Source organism: Mus pahari, chromosome 13 (genome assembly GCF_900095145.1).
Source record: "Mus pahari chromosome 13, PAHARI_EIJ_v1.1, whole genome shotgun sequence".
NCBI lineage: Eukaryota > Metazoa > Chordata > Mammalia > Rodentia > Muridae > Mus > Mus pahari.
The window spans coordinates 62830993-62850723 of record NC_034602.1 but is presented as its reverse complement, the minus strand read 5'-3'; the positions used below and the strand labels follow the sequence as shown (position 1 = coordinate 62850723).

The 19731-nt window shown below is 41.4% G+C and overlaps 1 protein-coding gene across 3 annotated transcripts in view; it reads left to right on the top strand.

Moving 5' to 3' along the window:
• Positions 1-19731, top strand: part of Corin (corin, serine peptidase) — a 195745-nt gene that overhangs the window by 32993 nt on the left and 143021 nt on the right. For all 3 annotated transcript variants that reach the window (XM_029545006.1, XM_021210625.2, XM_021210624.2), the window contains exon 3: positions 15541-15741. In XM_029545006.1, the coding sequence (XP_029400866.1) occupies positions 15541-15741 (201 nt within the window). The remainder of the gene's footprint in view (positions 1-15540; positions 15742-19731) is intronic.

The following is a 19731-nucleotide window of genomic DNA, read 5'->3' as shown; positions in this document are numbered from 1 at the left end:
CAGTCAGCTGCTTGTTGGGCCTCTCAGAGGGCTGCCATTCGAGGCTCCTGTCTGTAAGTACATCATTGCATCGGTAAGAGAATCAGGCCTTGGATCCTTCCCTTGAGATGGACCCCAATTTGGCCAGTCACTGGACTGGCGATGTTGTTCTTCAAGGAAGTCAATATTAAAATTAACTGGATGAGGGTGCGGTTTACACTCCACTCCAACATTTTAGGTCCTAAAGTGTCAAATCAATGAGTGGATAGTCTCTGGCTTGCTTCCCTTGAGAAAACCTGCAGTTTCTGCCATGTGACCACACAACTTGCCATTGCTATTAATGCCAGTGATGGTTATAATGAAAACAACACTAGATGTGAACACCGTGAAAATTGAGTGGCAGCGAGACCAGTCATAGATGCTCACAGCTGCAAGGAAAGAATCTCCCATAGGACACACATGCTGAAGACGTACGTATAAAGGACTTTGACATAGTGTATTTAGGGACGTTAAATAGCACCTGATCCTTTGCAGCGAGATGAGTAGGAATTCAGGTTGAGGGTGAAGCAAGCCCAGGAGCCATGTAATCCTACCGCCACAGAGGTGGACCTCAGAAACTGAGTTAAAAACAATGGCAGCATTGGAACGCACAGCAAGATGGATGTAGTCCACATGTCAGAAGATCGTGTCTACCATAGTGAGGGGTCAGGGATTTGAATATGTCGGTCTTTGGTTTTCAAAGCTTTGAGGAAGAAGACCAAGGGTCACACTAAACTTTATCTTTGACTTTGAAAATCAAGGTCTTCAATACACACTCCAAATGTTACACATCAAATTTCAGCCAGGTAGACACCAGCAATTAAGTGATATGTGCTAAGAGTTAATTTGCTTACATGCTACCATCTCAGTTTAATGAACAAAAGACTAAGCTAGAAGAGCAGTCTCTTGGGAAATCCAGCAGCCTGTTACAATTGCTGCCCACTAATGTTGTAACTCAGGCTTCTATAGACGCACATGATCACATGAAACAGGAAACAAACTGCAAGATACTGATGATCAAATTCTATCACTAAAGATATAAAAATTGGAATTTCACCAAAGCTGCCCATTGTTGTTTGAAAAATTGGCTCAGGAAAGTCATGCATATAGACTTGACAGTTCTAGTAAATATAAAATGTCTGTCTATTTGTGTGCATTTAGGATCATATGTGATGTTTATTGGAAAGTAATACTTCCATGTGATATCTTGCTATCCACAGAGGATTTGCTCCAAGGCCTCCCTAAGATGCCAAAACCCATTGTAGTTTACATCCCTTCTGTGAGAAGATGGAGTATTTGTAAACCTTATGTGTGCATCCTTTGGTGGCTTAAAATCACCTTTAGGTAACATATGACTCCTAACAAAACACAAGTGTGATAGTAGTCCTTGCCACTTTGGGAATAATGAGAAGAAAATGGAGTCTAGATGTTCATGGCAGATGAAATTTCTTCATGCCCCCAATAATGTCCATTTGTGCTTAGTTGGATCTATTGATACAGAAGAAGGGCTGTGCTTGTTTGCTGTGAGAATGTGTGACACTCATTGTGATGGGCAGTGGGTGACAGTTAGAAGATCTTTCTGAGGAAGAAGAAATGTGACCCTGTGTATATCTGCAGACGGTGGCAGAGCTGGCTACTGGACTTGGCAGAAAGAAATAAGGGAAGGGAGACTGGCCTGTGGCTCTGGCTCTGACCCAAATGAAGATTAACACAAGCTTGAAATAAGGTCTTGGGTATATTAGAATAAGAAGAAATTAGGGTGGGTTGGATTTGAGGGTAAGAGAGAAGTAATGGGTGGCTCATAGCTTTCTGGCTTGGGTAGGCAGGTTATTTGGGGCCACGTGTTCCGGGAGAACAGTGTAATGCAGGCAGAGCGAAACTCATGGGAAGATAAAGTTTGTAGATTAGGCATTGTCAGTGATGTAATAATTTGTATGTGATGCAATAATTACTCAATTATATAGACTATTTTCAGTTATGAAAGTTGTAGTCCCTTGTAGCCATGTATAGTGTTTTGTGTCTACTTATCTCAAGACTCTTTAAATGGCTGGGCCAAAAAAACTGAAATCCACTTCATGTCATGATTTACTTCTGTAATCCATTATGAACATAACGGATTCCTTGTTGTTGTAAGATTAAAATTCCTGTTTTTTTTTTTTTTTAAAAAGTTTGTAGATTAGGGGTGCCATGAGACAACCAAGTTCATTGGAATCAAAGAATATGCATATATATGCATATATATGTACATATTATATATGTAATTTACTGTCTATTTGTGTCTATTTAGGATCATATATGATGTTTATTTTATATTTACTAGAACTCTCAATTCTAAATACATATATATGCATATATATAGTTTTTAAATTCAGTTTTGGTTAAGAAATAGAGGAATATAAGAACTCCAACATGGTGTCTTCTTTGGGAAAATACAGAGAGAAATTAAAACTACATATGATATTTGTGCTATGGTTGTCTTGGAATTTTCTTCTACCCCATTGGCCCACGTCTGAGGCTGAGGCATCAGCAGAGATGCCGAGACGGAGCCTGGCTACCCTGAAAGATGAGGGAGTGTCCAGGCATCACTGAAGAAGCAGGAGCTTGTGAAATCTGAAGAGAAAACATATTAAGTAAAAACCACAGATGGAGATCAGATAAAGAAAAATGGTCAAGAGGAGGCTAAAGGAGGATGGCTAGAGAAGCAATGAAGGGGTCTGGGAACTCAGAATTTCTCAGATGTTGAGGGAGGGGAGACACATATGTGGCCAGGAGGTTTATCAGGGACCGTTCCCTCTGTAATCAAGTGCGCCCGGCTTCCGGCTAAGGCCAGCCAACAGCACTGAGCCTTGCCTACCCTCCCTTCTCCAGAGCCCCTCTGTGGCTGCTGTGTTTGAATCTTGTTCCGGATTCATAGAGATTCTCATCTCTGGGAACATGGTCTCCTAGGAGCTTCCTAGCTCACGTCACCGTCACTGTTCGACTGCTCTTTCTCATCATACTCTGAGTGGCTCACATAGGCAGAAGAACACGTCCCTTCAGTCTCAAGGTCTCGTGCCCATATAACGTTAGGCACATGCTTATAAGTCTGTATGCTTAGTAACAGCTGAACAGAGGGCCGGAGAGGGTGGTACTGAAGCAGGGATCTGCTGTTTTTGTTATTGTTTAGCGTTTTAAATTCATTTTTGGTAGTTCTTGGGGAATTTTATCGACTCTATTTTAATCCTATACACCCCTCCCAACTCCTCCCAGATCCACCCCACCTTCGCTACCCATCTCAATTTGTCTCCTCCTTTCTTTTCTTCAACTCCACTTTGTGCTGTCCCTATATTCTTAGATCAGTGGTTCTCCATTGAAACTTGTCTGACTTAGTACGGACTATTATCTTCAAGAAAGCTCATTGCCCCGTTCACAGCAGATGTCAGTTGCTAATAACTCCTTAGCTATACGTGGGGCTCTCTGCCCATGGCCTCCTTCCCTCCCAGTGCTGAGATTTGGTCTGACTTGAACTTGCATAAGTTTTGTGCATGCTGCCACAAGTGCTGTCAGTTCATATGTGCAGTCGCCCTGTTGGCTTATAGTCGCCAGCCAGTTTTGGCTCTTGTGATCTTTCTGCCCACTCTTCTACAATGATCCTTTAGAATGTGAATCAATACAGTGTTCCTTTGGATGGCTGAAAAATACCCCGTTTGTCCATTGATCAGTAGAAGAACATTTGAGTTACTTTCAGTTTTTGGCCTCCACAATTTCTGTTATCCTGCTGTGTATTGATGTGTAAGTTCTTGTGTGTACAAACACTTTCATGTCTCGTAGGCATATATACCAGCAGTGGAATATTGCATGCTTATGTGCAGTATTGTGCAGTCTATTAATTTGTATTCACCCTTAAATTACATCCTGCTTGGACACTGGAAACTTTTCCAAAGTAGGAATCTCATGACACATCTTCAGAAGCATTTTTCTATGTTCTGCACAGCACGGTTTCTTAGTGAAGCAATATCTTGCCCCATAACCATTTTGTATTTTATGACTGAGATGCATGCTGTTGTAATGAGCACCATAGCCACTTTATATCTTTGCTGCCAAACTCTCATTAAACCCTGCTTACTTTAGAGACATTCTAATTGTTGGAGTGGATGACTCCAAGCCTTCCCAACTCTTGCTGTAGCTCATGTGTTGACGAGGATTGTTCAGGGAGCCAGGAGCCAGGTTGTACTGTCTGTCTCCAGCCTTTCCCATTCCTACCTGGCTCTTTCCAGCATGGTAAATGGACTTCTGAAGAGGAGAGCTGAATTTGGTACCTAGTGTATTTGGGCAGCAGGTGAGGCTCTGACTCACACAGCACTTAACAGGGACTGCTAAGGTCAAGTTTTTCAGAAGCTTGGGTTGTCCAAGATGTGGATGTAAAGTAAAGAAGTGGGGTTCTGAAAGAACCTGGAGTGTCAGAAAGTTCATTATGTCTGGGATGTTGCTTCCTTGGGGATCACACTGTCCTGCTGGGCTGGATGGCACAGAGGGAAGGGCAGAACTTGTCACTGGGAGGTCTGGGGTTGCTGTTGCAGCCCTTCCTTTCTTGGCCACACGAGTTTGTGTAAGATACTTCATCTTCACTGGGAGACGAGAGATCTTTGTTTCACAAATTTGTTTCAAAAAAAAAATCAAATGAAATATCTGTGCAAATGGTTTTAGAAGTGAGAATGTTCATCATGAAGTCAAAGAGTTTCTTATTTACGAGTAATTACTTGGAACAATTATTTCTACAGCTTTACTACAGTAAATCAGCTGTTGACTGACATGAGTCTGTCCTATTTTCAATCTAAGAACTGAAATGAAAGGATCATGACCCATCATCATGGTGACCCTGAAATCTCTAATTCCACAGTCTCCCAGGCAGCATATCCTCCTGCCCGTGAAGTACTTAGATAGAAAGAAATAAAACTTAATTTTGAGTTTGCAATATGATGATCAGGTTCATATGACTCTTATGTTTAGGTTTAAGACTCACTTTTAAAACATACATTCATTTCTTTAAAAATAAGAGCTAGATGTGGAGCTGGAGCAGCTCAGCTGTTAAGAACACATGATGCCCTTGCACAGGGCTTGAGTTTGGTTCCAGCACCCATACCAGGCAGCCCATAACAGCAGCTCTAGCTGGTGTCTAGCTCTAGGGAGTTGAACACCCTTTTCTGGCTTCCTTATTATAGGCACTTCTGAAGAACTGCCATGCCTCTCCATCTTTCGTAACAGGCTCAGCAACGACACCGTGTGCAGTTCAGCTTGGTTAGATGTCACACTTTCAACGTGCACTGTTCTGTGCTGGTCTGGAGTGCTTGGTTCTGACAGGTTCTACTTGGGGATCATGGCTATAGTCTCACCATTAGCTACTCTTGGCTATGGAAAGAACCTGGGTTGGGCAGATGATCTCCACCATGTGTATATTCTCATGCAGGGCAGAAGTGTACACAGTGGCTTTTGGAGGAAATAACTGCACACCCCGAAGACAAGCTTCATCTTTTTTTTTTTTCTTTTTACTTATTTTGTGTTATCATGTATGTTATTGATGAATCTCTGTGCAGGCTATCAAACCTTTCATTACCCACCAGCACAGCATTTTTTTGTTGTGTTGTTGTTGTTGTTGTCAGTTTGTTGCTGTTGTTGTTGTCAGTTGTCTCCCTGGGAACTCCAGTTTGACACAGCTTTATCATATCCCCCCCGAGGTTGACTCTTTATCTGTTTCTCTCCCTTCTCATCCCTTTCTAAGTATTTCAGCATCTTATGACCCCCATGTCCCCTCCAGTTTAACCATTTAGATCCTCCAGAACCTCTCCTACTACATAAAGGTCATGTCTCACTGTGGAGCACAGCAAAGCATTAAAGCCCCATTCATTCAAGGCTGCTGCTCAATTAAATTCCTTCTCAACTCTCCACTGAACATGCACCTATTAAGCCCAGTGAACTTGCTGCTAGACATTGCCTTTCTCATGCTCAATTTTCTCTTAACATCTGTTTTTTGTTTTGTTTTGTTTTGTTTTGTTTTGTTTTGTTTTAATTGTCTTCCAGTCCCTGATGTTCATGGGGACCACTTTGCATCCCTAATGGCTATTTTGAGCCAGTCCATCAGGCATTGTACTTCCCCGTATTGCTTCTAGCTACGCAGTCTTTTCTCATGGAGGCATGAGTTTATTACCCATTTCTCCACTTTCACAGAACTAAGACTGATCTCTCTGCCCCTGTCCCCTACAGCCTCAAGGGTAAGCTGTCAGGATTCCCGGGATTCCTTTTAAAAGTCTTGCATACTTCATTTAATTTGGAGGCAGAGTTTGGTGACCATGCTGGTTGCCTGTGCTAGCCCATCAGAGTGTCCCCACCTATTTACAGTGTGAATCATGGATTCCCCCTTCTTTTCTAAGACAATACCTTCCACCTTTGTCTTGCTTTCTCTTTCTCAACCATTCAAATCTTACCAAAAATTCCAAGTTTTGGGATGCCAAGAATCCCTTTAGCACAAAGCTAATTTGTACTCTCTCTTGAACCTTACCAGGCACAATAAATGGCAAACTCCATCCTATCCCCCCTCCCAAATTTCATTCTTCCTATTGGAGTCTGCTGTGGAGGGTCTCATCTCCCTGTGTTTTTCACACTGCTGTTCCTCCTGGGCTCTTTCCTGGGAGACAAGTGGGAATCAGTGGCACATCATATCATCCAGTGGAAAAGCCACACTTTTGTTATTCTAATGTGTTTACTATTTTTGTCCTATAAATGAGACTTTTGAGAATTGTTATATAGTCTCTAGTCCATTGGTCATCTGAGGGGCATTACCCCAATCACATAGGACACTGTATTCAAGGAACCATGCCATTCTATACTAAGTGCAGGAGGATGGCCACTCTGGAATTCTGTACCCTCAGATAGCTCAGCCTTATCTATGTGTTTTGTAACCCATAGCAGAGACCACACTACTGTTCCACTTGTCTTTGGCTATGTTGGTACTTGTTGGGCATTGTCTTGTAACTATTTCCTTTGCTATACATAACCTTCCTAGTTTTATATAGTCTCTCTAATCTATTTTTGCTTCTCTCTCCCTTTCTCTTTCTTTGCTTGTGTTTTGGTGCCAGCTAAACTGTGTGATGTTTCCTGGGTAGATGTAAATAATTATCTACTCCTCTCAAATATGGCACTGTTGACAGACCAATGATGGTATTCCACTCAAGTCAGCCTTCAAAAAACAAAACAAAACAAACAAAAAACCCAGTGAGATATTAGTATTACTGTCAGCAGCTGTGTCAGCAGAAAGCCCTCCCCGGCATAGTGGATGACTCTTAAAAGAGGCATCCCCAGGGTTTAAAGGAAATTTTGTAGGCATACCTACTGAAGTCCTGTTCTCCAGCAACTGTTTACTGCCTCTATAACCACAGAGAGGGGCTTTGTGGGTCTTATAATATTCTATCTCAAGAGCCCCCCTTTACAGCCATGAGGGAACATTTGAATCCAGACACAGCAGTCCTCCTGACTCTAGCAAGGCACTATCTCAGTGAGGGTTTGTTTTTCTGAGTATTAATACCATTGAACATCTAGTGATCGTTTCTGTTGTTGCTGTGGCCATTGGAGACGAGTATACTTGTCACTCATTTTTAGAACTTGGGCTCTTTTATTGCTGCTGAGTTGTATGAGTTCCTTACGTATTTTAGACATTGACCCTTTATCAGATACACAGTCCATCATCTTTCTGGTTTGCTTGTTCTTTTCCTTTGCTGTGCGTAAACCTTCTCTCTTGATATAGGCTATTTTTGCATTTAATGATTGTGCTCTTGTGCAATATTGATGCCTAATACAAACTGATCATAAGACACAAACTTGATCAAGAAGGTTGAATCCATGAGCATGGAAATCTATAGCACTCTGAAGGAATCAACTGGAACAGACAGAAGTAAGTGGAAGATGCTCTGGGTTCTCTGTCTCCACAGCTTATTCCTGATATCGAGACTGCGCTATCCAAAGGAGTTCATAGTTTTGATTCAGTAGCTAGCAAAATTCCAATATGAAAACAAACCCTAAAATTTATATGGGACCTCAACCCGAGAGCAATCGCCAGAGCAATATTGAGAAAGAACAACAAAGTTCGAGACCATCACACTTGGTGACATTAAAAAAATAATGAATTTTAAAGGCAGAGTTTTCAAAACTACATGGTTGCCAGTATTACAACAGACCTGGTGACCCACAGGGCAGAACTGGGCCCAGCCCCAGCTGTTTTCTCTTACATGTGTGTGCTCACTTGCTCTCCAGCAAGGGACCTCAGAATGCACAGCGTGAACAGGATGGTCTCTGAAACCAGAGGTGTTAGGATACCTGGATATCCACATGGAAAAGGAATAGAATTGAATGCTTTTTGAAAAATCACATCAAAACAGGTTATATGGGAACACAAAATTTGAAGCTATAGGACTCTTAGAAGGACTTGAGGTGGGGACTTGTCACTGCTTTTCCTGTCATTAATGTTTGATTGCTAACCATTTTCCCCCTTTTACTCCTATGGGACTGAGGGTTGGAGCATGGCTGGACCATGGGTTAGACCAATGCTTTGCCACTAAACCCCACTCCAGCCCTTTGGATGGTTGTGTTTTGGTGTTCTGTGGAGAATGGGGTGGTAGGGGTGGAGTATATGCCAGGGACTCGTAATAGTCATGGGGTCTGGCTGAAGCTGACTTTTAAAACTGTTGTTCATGATAGTTTTGTTTCAGCAAAACTGGTCTAAACATCTCACTGGAAGGCTACTGAGTCTTTCTTTCTCGGGCTGTTGAAGACTTGTATACACAAGCTTTCAACACATCACCATCTGAAGTTGATTAGTCTTGTTTTATCTATAGGCTTATAAAGAGAAGTCTGAGGTCATCTTTTAGATTTCTTTGTGCTATGAAAGCTCTGGACATAGCTCATTAGACTTTTGACATGAAGAAGAATAAAGAGCAAAGAGGTAGAAAGACCTCAGGAAATATGATTTATTTTTCTTACCCACTTCTCTTGAACTCAAGAGAAACTGTTCTTCAAAACTGTTCTTCTCTCGAGTGGCTAGTTGAGTCTGAGAGAGTTGAGGTGAAAACTATGTGTTTTTCTCTTGGCAAAGTTCTTAACAGCTTCTAGCTTTTTATAAAAAGTTGGAATTAGAAAACTCTGAGCTTCTTGTTTCACAGCGTTGGGGTTTGAGCATTATTTTCAAGTGAAACACTCTCCGGGTTCTTATTTAGACTAGAAAGGATAAGGTTCCCGGTGATACGTCATGACCTCACTTCTTATTGCTTATATAAATCTTCAGATTCTTTTCATAGCTTTGGCTTTCTGGTACAGATTCATTAACAGAGAGTTTTCAAATGCAAGCACGTGTCTTTGTAATGTCCTCAGGCTGGAGTTAGATCTATGCCTCAGGCTTCCTGAAATGATGATCAAAGAGTTTTTGCTCAAAGTCTGATTCTTGGACCAAACGGAAATCCTCCTGGGAACCCTGAAGTGCAGGATGCAGTCTCAGACCCCACTCCATCGTTATCCTTTAGAGATCCCTGTGCCTATCCATCCTCCCCTCCCTGCAATAAATCTTCATCCTTTCTTCTTCTTAGAACACTGGATCTTTTTTATCACAGCTGCCAATGTCTTTTTATCTAATAAGCTGTATCTGGAACTGATAGTTATTCGAACCAGACTTTGTTACAAAGAGCCTATGTCTTCTCTCTGTGTTTAGTTCTCTAATGCTCATGTTTCTCTGTTTGTCCAGTGAATGTCAAGGCGTCTGCCCTAAGCTCCTTTCTCAGTTTACACTCTTCCCTTCCTTGGCAACAGCATCCGGTCCCATCACTCCATTCATCATCTGAACATCCAACCCGCAATCACAGTGGAGGCCAGGACTGATTCTGGGTGTTCTCCTGGGTCTTGAAATGGGCGAATCCACATGGGTGCCTCTCTAAAGTATAAACAGATGCGGCATGGGAGCCCAATGAAGGGAGAATTTTGTGGAGAGCTTGGCAATGTGTTCTGCAAGAGCTCTTTGCATTGCTTCAGGTTGGCCCTTGCCCTTAAATATTGCTAGGTATTTCATACTAAATATATGCAAAACAGTTCCGTCAAAATAAACCTCTATAGGTTGAGTTTGTAATCTTCATTATCTTTTTATTTATCAGCCAGAATTGGTTAGATACTACTATGTAATATCATCACCATCATCATCATCAACAACAACAACAATAACAAACATAGGCTAATTTCTCACCCACTCTGCAGTTGATTTGTGGGGATTGTGTGTGTGTGTGTGTGTGTGTGTGTGTGTGTGTGTGTAAGTGTATACCACTTAGGTCTTCCAGGGTCTGCACTGATGGAGCAGCTGCCATTCTGAACTTTGTAGCAGTGGCATAAAATGTCTAGAGGTTGCTGTCATGGCAATTAACTGCTTCTGCCTAGAAGCAACCCTTGTTAGTTTTGCTTGTGGCTTTTAACTTGTTGGAAGGCTGTATCCAAGAGGCCAGAGACTGCGATCACTCGGTGTTTCTGACTAGAGCAGAGCAGAATGAAGTATCTGGTGAATGGCACTGAGGGACAAGCAGACTTACCGTGTACGTGGGTGCTTCCTGAGTCCCACACATGCAAACCTTCCCCTTGTGCACTTATGGTTTTTGCTTCTGGAAGTTGTCGTTGTCTCTACAGCTTTTGCCTTGAGAAAGAGCCTAACTTTCTCACTCAGATTGTGACAATGGCTTCAAATTCTGCTCTGTAATTTTGATCCTTTTAAACATCACCTTACAGCTACAGTGATGGTTCCCATAAGACCCATTAAAAGTTCACCATCACTACAGGATGTGTTTCAAAGCTTTGGCATGCACTGGCCTTCATGACTGACACCTGCTGCCTTCCAGCCTCTCTTCTGGTTTCCTGTGTGCTAGCCATGTTCCAGGACTTGGTGCAGGGCTTTTCTTGACTTCTGTTCTATTTAGAACACGTCTTGTTCCCTATCACCACCCCTCTCCTTTCCCCAAAGTAATTTGCTCCAGCCTAGAGAATCTATAATCCTCCTTGAAGATTCCCAAGCCTGTTTCCCCCTCATAAATGCTTTCTGACTTTCTCAAAGGGAATAATGACTTTTCTCAGTTTTAGCCAGCAGTCAATTCTATGCATATCATTCTCAAAGCACTCAGTTTGTATTTTTTTGTTTAGATTTCATGCTTGCTTCACTTATGTAATCTATGCACATCTTGATGGCAGAAGCATGTTACTAAGTCTGTTCTGATAAGTTCTGATAAAGAATAACTATGCAGTTCCTGGCATGTGGAGAATGTGAAGTAAATGAGTTACACACTGCCAAAAACACAAAGACAAAGTTATAACATCAAAGGAAGATGCTGCGTGATATAATTATCTATCTATCTATCTATCTATCTATCTATCTATCTATCTATCTATCTATCTATCTATCTATCCATCCATCCATCCATCCATCCANATCCATCCATCCATCCATCCATCCATCCATCTATCTATCTATCTATCTATCTATCTATCTATCTATCTATCTATCTATCTATCTATCTAGTCTATTTCAAAATAAGGAGTGTGCATTATATCTATGCCTATTCTTGGGCAAATTAGCTATCATACACTTGTGTTGGCTTCTAATACTCTGTGAGGAGTTTTTCTTATTTCATAGGCTTATTGGAAGGTCAACTCACTGTCTAGAGTGAAGGTACTCAGCAGCCTGTAGTAGTCCCTTACTACTGCAGTAACACGTGATCACACCCTTGGTAGCGTTCAGTACACCTCTGTTATTTTAAAGTTATGAAGATCAGAAATCTAAAATGGGTTTCCCTGGGCAAAATTCTTTCTAAAATTCTAGAGGAGTAATCCATTCCATTCCCTTTTCTAATTTCAAGAAACATTGTCTCATTGAGTCTTTTATGACTGCCACACACCACTGTCTTAGAAGGACCCTTGTGAGTGTATTAGAGTCTGTTGAATAAACCAGGATAGTGCTCCGACTTAAGAGCCTTAGTTTGATTGAAACTGTTATGTTCCTTTGTTGTGCTAGGTCTACACAACAGTCGTAGGCTCAGAGTACTGGGATGCCCACACACTAAAGGAAGCGTCATCCCGCTGACTTCTGAGCTCTTCCTCATCATAAAGGATTGCTATGATCGGGCAGTTATCATCAGAGCTACAGGTTGTTTCTCTGACCTTGTTACACTGTTTTTATTTTAGATCCCAGACACTGATGGACCATTCATCCTTGATGCAGTTTAGCGTCTACTGATAATTTAGCTTGAAAGAGTCATACTTTTCTCACTCCGAAAGCACATCAAGTGCTTAACCTTTGAAATTTAGCCATTTTGTGATATCGAGATATACACACCAGTAAAAGAAAATTGAATTTTAAAAGTACCTTAGTTGTACCAGGAAAGAAAAATTTTCCATTTGCTATTATAGCGTAGAAACGGCTAACAGCTTTTGCGAAATTACTGTAAGCCGAGAGCTCTCCTAAGTGTTTACACAGCAACACTGGCTAGTGAGGTCTCCACAGTGAGTTTAACACTGTAGAGTGCTTCCATGTTCCTTATTTCAGGACACTTGAAAGAGTTTGCCTAACTAAGGGCAGAAAGCTGCAGAGATGGAATTTTAAAATTAAGGTGACCAGGCTATGGACATTAAACTGTCAACTGTATGTAGCACCACAAGGATTAAAATGGAGACCAGGGTGGGTGGCTTTAGGAGGGTGAGCTCTGTGCCCTGGGCCCCTGGTGCTGAGTTCTGTACACCTCACTGTGGTACTGGCTGGAATCACTTAGTGTGGCTGACTTCTCTGTTTTACATTTCTAAAAAACGTAAAAAGGTGGTGACCAGCTACGTGGGCCATCTTTGGCCAGTTGCCAGAGATGCTTGAAAACAAACTTTCAACTTTTAAAAGCGCATCCTTTAAGTCTTGCTCCCATTCCTGTCATCTGTTCCATCTCTCTTATTTCCACCCCTCTCCTCCCTTCCCCTCTCTCTGAAATATCCTTCAGGAACATCACCTTCAGCAATTGCCCAACATTATCTTTCTCTGTGTTCTGGCAAATTGCTTTGCCGCACAGAGCTAAGGGCTAGGAAGCTGCCTGTTATTTGAAAGAAACGTGTTAGTGTTTTTTTTTGTTTTTTGTTTTTTTTTCTATAAATGAAATTAAAAGAAAAGTTAGCGTTTTCCATGAAAGCAATTGTTTCCTTCTTCTTAGGCCAGGCGGATGCTAGCAGTGTGTTCTCCACCCTGGGGAGGTTAAAAATACAAGCAAGGTTATTAATAAGAGCAGTGATTACAAAAGTATTAAGGACAACTGTTGAAGCATTTTGTATGGAAAAAACAAAAAAAAAACCTAAAAAAAAAAAAAAAACCCAAAACAACAACAACAAACCTGATTGTAGTAGGATTACTTAGAGGTGCTGATGTAAGGAATTGGTATTTGTTGGAAGTACGTTGACGAACTGGTTGCCTAGTCAGGCACATTAGCAGAAGTAAGTTATCTGCTGAAAACAAAACAAAACAAAACAAAACAAAACCTGTGCAGAAATAAGCAAGGAAAGGGGTAATCAACACAGAAAAGACATCGCAAGCAATATCAAAACATATAAGAAAGTGTCAATAAACTCGGATTATTAAATGATCACATTCACAGGGAGCCAAACCTAAGCTTATTGAGCTTTTGCAGTGCAGTTCATGCAACAAGGAGACCTACACATGCATCTCCTGTGATCCGTGGTGGACTCTGAATCATTCGAAGACTGAAAACCGTGGAGCCGTCACCATGCTCTCTCATGTGCCTGACATTTTCTCACAGCCACCCGTGCTTGAAGAATGTGTCACCTGCATCCAGAGGCTTGCTTTTGCGTCCAGCTCTTTATTTAGAATCCTTCGCCATATGAAACTGTTGACCTCAGTTAGCCAGAGATGGCGGCTTTGCTATTTTGATTTGGAGTTAATGTTTTCCTCATGCAGAGAAAATGTATTTTTCATAGACTGATAGTAAACACTACATTTGTATTTCTTTTGTGTTTAATGGTCCATGGGAATATCTAGAAAATTGAGAGCCAATTGGATCATTCACTGTAAATGGTTTTTAGGAAAAGACATCTGCCTTGGGTATTTCTAAGGATAGGTCAATATCACACTTGTTTGTTTTCTTTGTTGGGTTTGACGACAATGCTATATTCACAAAGTACAGTCTTCTATTTTTATTGAGTTAAAAGTACGTGATCTCGTGCCCCTAGAGCTCCCTGGGACTAAACCACCAACCAAAGAAAACACATGGTGGGACTCATGGCTCTAGCTGCATATTTAGCAGAGGATGGTCTAGTTGGTCATCAATGGGAGCAGAGGCCCTTGGTCCTGTGAAGATTCTATGCCGCAGTATGGGGGAATGCCAGGTCCAGGAAGTAGGAGAATGCCAGGTGGGTTGGTGAGCAGGGGGAGTGGGGAGGGGATAGGGGATTTTCACAGGGGAAACCAGGAAAGGGCATAACATTTGAAATGTAAATAAAGAAAATATCTAATTTTTAAAAAGTAAAAAAAGAAAAAAGTGCATGATCTCTTTTAAGGTCTTAAAAACTCTGCTGGAAAACAAAAAAGGACATTTTCAATAATCCTACATTTGACTCTCTGTTTTGTGAATGTGACCAGACAATAATCTGAGTTTATTGGCTCTTTCTTATTCTTATATCATCTTTTTGTTTTGTTCTGATTAAAGATGAAAGCAATTTATCTAATCCATTTCTTTTGTGCTATAATTGAAGTTTAGTCCATTTTTTTAGTTTCTACGATATTTTGTGGTAAGTATTGAGTCTGGCTAGTTTTATTTATCTCCAAATTTAATCAAACTCTGGAGAAATGTAAGGCTGAAAGCAAGCACGTCTCCCTGCCTTTGGGTGGTATGAGTGGGTCCGGGGGCTTGCAGTGAGAAGTGACATGGAGAAACAGAGTGTGGGACAAGAACACCATTGGGCTCACCAACTTTTATTCCTGGCGAGTCTCCATTGGGGTAGACATGACCCACAATCTTTGTGTTCCAGACACAGCCGTAAATCTGAACGGCTAGAGAAAGTATTGTTTTCCTTGAAGGCTGTTCTGACGACGGAACTCAACCTGTGACTTACAACCCCTTTGCCAAACTTCTATCTCCAAAAATATTTACATTACCATCATAACAGTAGCAAAATTCCAGTTATGAGGGAGCAATTAAAAATGATGGTTGGGGGTCACCACAACATGAGGAACTATATTAAAGGGTCACAGCATTAGGAAGGTCAAGAACCGTTGGGAGAGGAGAAACTATCATGTATCACTGTCCCCAGAAGATGGTGCTTCTAAAAGTAGCTTGTGTCTTGTTTTTGGTGTTTGCCTGCATAAGATGACAGATGGGCAAATAACACTAACATTTCCTTGATGTTTACTTTAAAAAACAAAACAAAACAATAGTACTTTCAGATATGTTTCAAATATATATTTATATGCATTTTGTCTTTCAGGAACATTAAAAAAGGTTTATTTCAAATCAAATGACAGTGAGCCTTTGGTCACTGATGGGGAAGCTCGAGTGCCTGGCGTTATCCTTGTAAATACCGTTTATTATGAGAACACAGGGGTGCCCTCTCTGCCCCCCGGCCAACCCACTCCAGCCTGGACACCGAGAGCTCCTTCTCTTGAGGACCAGAGTCGCAGGAACACAAGTAAGTGTGAAGTTGCCGAACAAGAATGCCTTTGTGTCTGTCACAACTGATGCTCCTGGGTCATGTGGTAAGAGCCGTTCATCCAGAAAGCTTAATGGAGTGCTGGTCCTTTAAGTCTGAAATGTGATCAGCTCCACAGGCACCACTGAGATGGGGCAGCGAGTATAATAAGTCAATGACTCTGAGCTAGAGCCCTTTGTGCAAGTTGCTTGCCCTAAGTAAGGGAAATCACTTTTGCGTTCTCTGGCCCTTGCTAGAGGGATTCCCCATCCATACGGGGAAGAGGAGAGCCTGACTAAAAATTCACCCCTATTTGCTTTAGAGGTGAGCTTGTCTTGTCTGTGTCTTGCTTTCTTCTTTTATTAGTGGTGACAGTTTCTGGACGTCTTGGCGACTGCAAACAATCACACCTTCAGGGAAGTGGCACTTGCCAAAAACTCCTGCTGGGTGAACTCCAAGGGAGAGTTAGTATTTCCAGAAAAAGAGTTGGGCCAGAGAGAAAAGACAGAATAGGGAGACATCATACTATGGAATGTAACTCAACCTCTAGACAGCCCCAGACCTTCAGTAAAGTTATCCCGCTTCCAGAAGACCTAGTGCAATGTCTGTGTGTAAAGGCAGTCTGGTCCAAAAATATAATATATATATACATGAAGGCCTTCTATGACATTGTCCTGGTGCCTCTTTTTTTTTTTTTTTTTTTTTTTTAAATTCCCTCTAGCAAGGTGATGTCATCAGAAATGACAAAACACTCATCCATGCATGGTCACGTTGTTTCCTCTCTCGTTCATGACACCCACAAAAGGAATCGCATCTTAGTCCCAGCCAGAGTATTTATTTCATAGGCAGGGAAAGCTATGAGTTAACTTGGAGCTCTCGTGGTGTGGATTTGCCAGTGCTTGAGGGAAAGCAGAGTTATTTTGTTTCTCTAGTTCAAGAGGCCAGTCTGCTTCCCCTTCACTAGTTCACAGTGTACCCATGGGTCTTAGCCATCTCTTACACTCAGTGCGCACCAGCGATCCAGGTGCAGGCAGGCTTACGACCTGGAGAGCAATATTGCAAAGCAGAACTATGCCAATTTCAATTAATTCCGAGGTTTCATATTTTGCTCGAGCACTCCATTTCTCTCAAGGATGGTGTTTTCCATCAGAAGCGAAGAAGCCATTTACATAAAAACAGCCCGGCTAAAGGTCCCAATTTTTTGGCAACTGTCATTTTCTTCCTCTAAGTGGATTTGTCTGTAGGTTGAAAGTTCTGTTCATTCATTAAGATTCAAATCAGTTTGACAAGCACATACCCCTGGAGAATAAAAGAAACACACGGTGCCCGCTGTTTAGCTTGGAATTTTGGTGGAACCCCTGAGGTGGGTATTCTCTTCCTCTGGCTGGATACGGACTTCTTTTGACACGAGAGATGAAATCCAGGTGAAGTCACAGTGAGAAGAGGCTGAAAACTTGAGCGGTTCACCCATCTGTGTTGCTCATGTGTTTGACGGCTTGCTGCTCGCTGGGGAGACTCCTGACCCACTGTTGATGTTAACTAGGAGCTTCTATTTTAAAATACTCTAGTGAGAATGCCAGTCTGGGATTCCTGAGGATTTGATGGTTTAGAAGGCATATTTGGGAGCGAGCCCCATAGTTAGCTGATGAGCATCACAGGATAGGTAAGCGCGTGCTTCAATGTTTAAGACACAAAATCGAGTTGGCATGTCCGGTACCATTTAGTTGGCAACTGGAGGATGTGAAACTGTGTCTTGGGTGTTGGGTCTCCTGGGCCAGTGCTCTCTCAGTGCCTTTTGCTCCTGATAGAATTTATTGTTTATAGTGCTCAGAGTACTGCTGCACACACCTTAGCCTCTGGGAGAATAGAAAGAGTCATTGGCTTTTTGCTCTGTTTTCTTTTGGTTTTAGTGATGACTGGCCATGCTGTTCTTGATACAACAGCGACCACTTAAATGACTAGGTAAAGTGTATTTACTGAAAATATTTAATATATGTCGGTGGCATCTGATCACACTTCTGCTGCTCGGGTTTTATTTAACCAATGTTAAGATATCATTTCATGCCTTTCTTTTCATATTAGCACCTGCCAGAAGAACTGGTTTCCCTCCCTGTGTTATTACTGTTCTCCAAATAAGAGTTTTAAATTTCCTGGCATATGCAAAAGACATTTAAGTGTACTTTGATCCCCAAATACCACAGCAGACATTCTACCTGGATTTCTTGACCAACTCTTATCCGAAGATAGTTAGAAACGGTCTTGCTCCAAGACACTTCTTCTTGAGGGAACCCTCCTATCATCGTCAAGGCTGTGAATTCTACACTTATAAAGTGTTAACTAGAATATACCACACGACTACCATGCCATAGCCACCAGCCTTTCTGCATGGGGGCGGGGGGGTAGCCTCATGTACTTCTGTACATGTATGACTGTACTTCTGGGCTTCCTGACCCCTCACTGTGAACTCCAAGGGCAACAGAGAGAAGGAGGTGTCCCACTGTAAGTGTTAATGCTGTGTTTCAGCGAGAGATATGTTTCTAGGTTGCATGCTACGTCTGAGTTTCATTTTATAACATTTTTTCCTTTATATACATTGTAAGTATTTAAACACATGTTGAAGGAAAGGGGACGACTGACTAGCAAGAGGTCAGGGATCACATAGAATGTGGTTCACACTAAAATAGACTGTTGAGGTGAAGTGTCGGAAAATGGATTGGTGTCCTGAGAATTTCCGATGTTCTTTTCTCTTCTCAGATCTCTGGTAGGCAGACCCTAGGGGAAAAATAAGTGCTTTTAAAAAGCAAAAACCAAACCAAAAGGACCTGTAAGAGGAATGGGAGTTTGGTAGGAGGAAGGGCAGGGGCAGAAGATGGGTAAGAGACAGCAGAGGGAGATCTGTGCTCAGAACTCATTCTACACAAGGGTCGAATTGTCAAAGAACAAATTAATAAAGACAGTAATTGCTTCCTAAGACATCAGCAACATATTAAGTCCACCTTCCTGATGTGTCCAAGTGAGCCATTTTTAATGTATTTATAAAGTTGCCTTTGTAATGGCTCAAATACAGAAAAATGGCCACACACTTTCTTGGCCAAGATCAGCATGGTAGAAACTTCCTGAACACAGCACCCAAAATTGTACTAAGGGTATTTTAGCAGATAGTAGGCATATTAGTTAATAGCTTAATAATTTAAATTTAAATTTTTATTGTATTTTCTTTATAATATCCAGGGACTTATATCTAATTATATGCATGCTCATAAAACTTTTCTTTGTGTGAAAAATGTTGTATATTAAATGATAGTTTTTCAGTATGAGAAAAGCTGCATCAAGCCCCAGCTCCAGTTATCTGTGTCACATTTCCTGAAATGCTGATGCTCTATGGCAGAATTCTTAAGGTTTTTTTTTTGCCAAAGACTCCTTTGGCAATCCAGAGAAGGTAAAGGCCTTTCCAGAATAATAGTTTGACCCTAAAATAAATTACACAGAGTTGAAATAATTAGAATAATCATTAAATGTAATAACTAACATGCTAGAAATGTAAAACACCCGTTAAATAGTCAGATGCCTGCTTATTTATTAACACTTTAAATAGTGATTACTAGTAATTGATCAAAAGCTAAATTTTTCTAACAGATGAGACATAAATAGTTTTTTGAAGCATCTGTAGCATCTCTATGTCGATTCATTGACATCTATGGCTTATGTACTGTTTTCTGTATCTGTTACCCACGTTGGTAAATTTCAATCAGAGAGTGTAGAACAGAGACGCTACTTTGCTCTTAAACAGTTCACCAAGAGCCCGGATTCTTTGTCTGACTGCTAAGATCTACATTCTAATGAAGGGTGCTTCATATAGAGAAACACCACCTAAACACCTCTGGCTCCTTAGGTCTTAAGATGACTTGCAAAGTTGCTATAGTCATGACACATGACCATGTCCCCTTAAGTGATCCTCTGGGTACCAGGATTGCATCCAAATGGCCATCG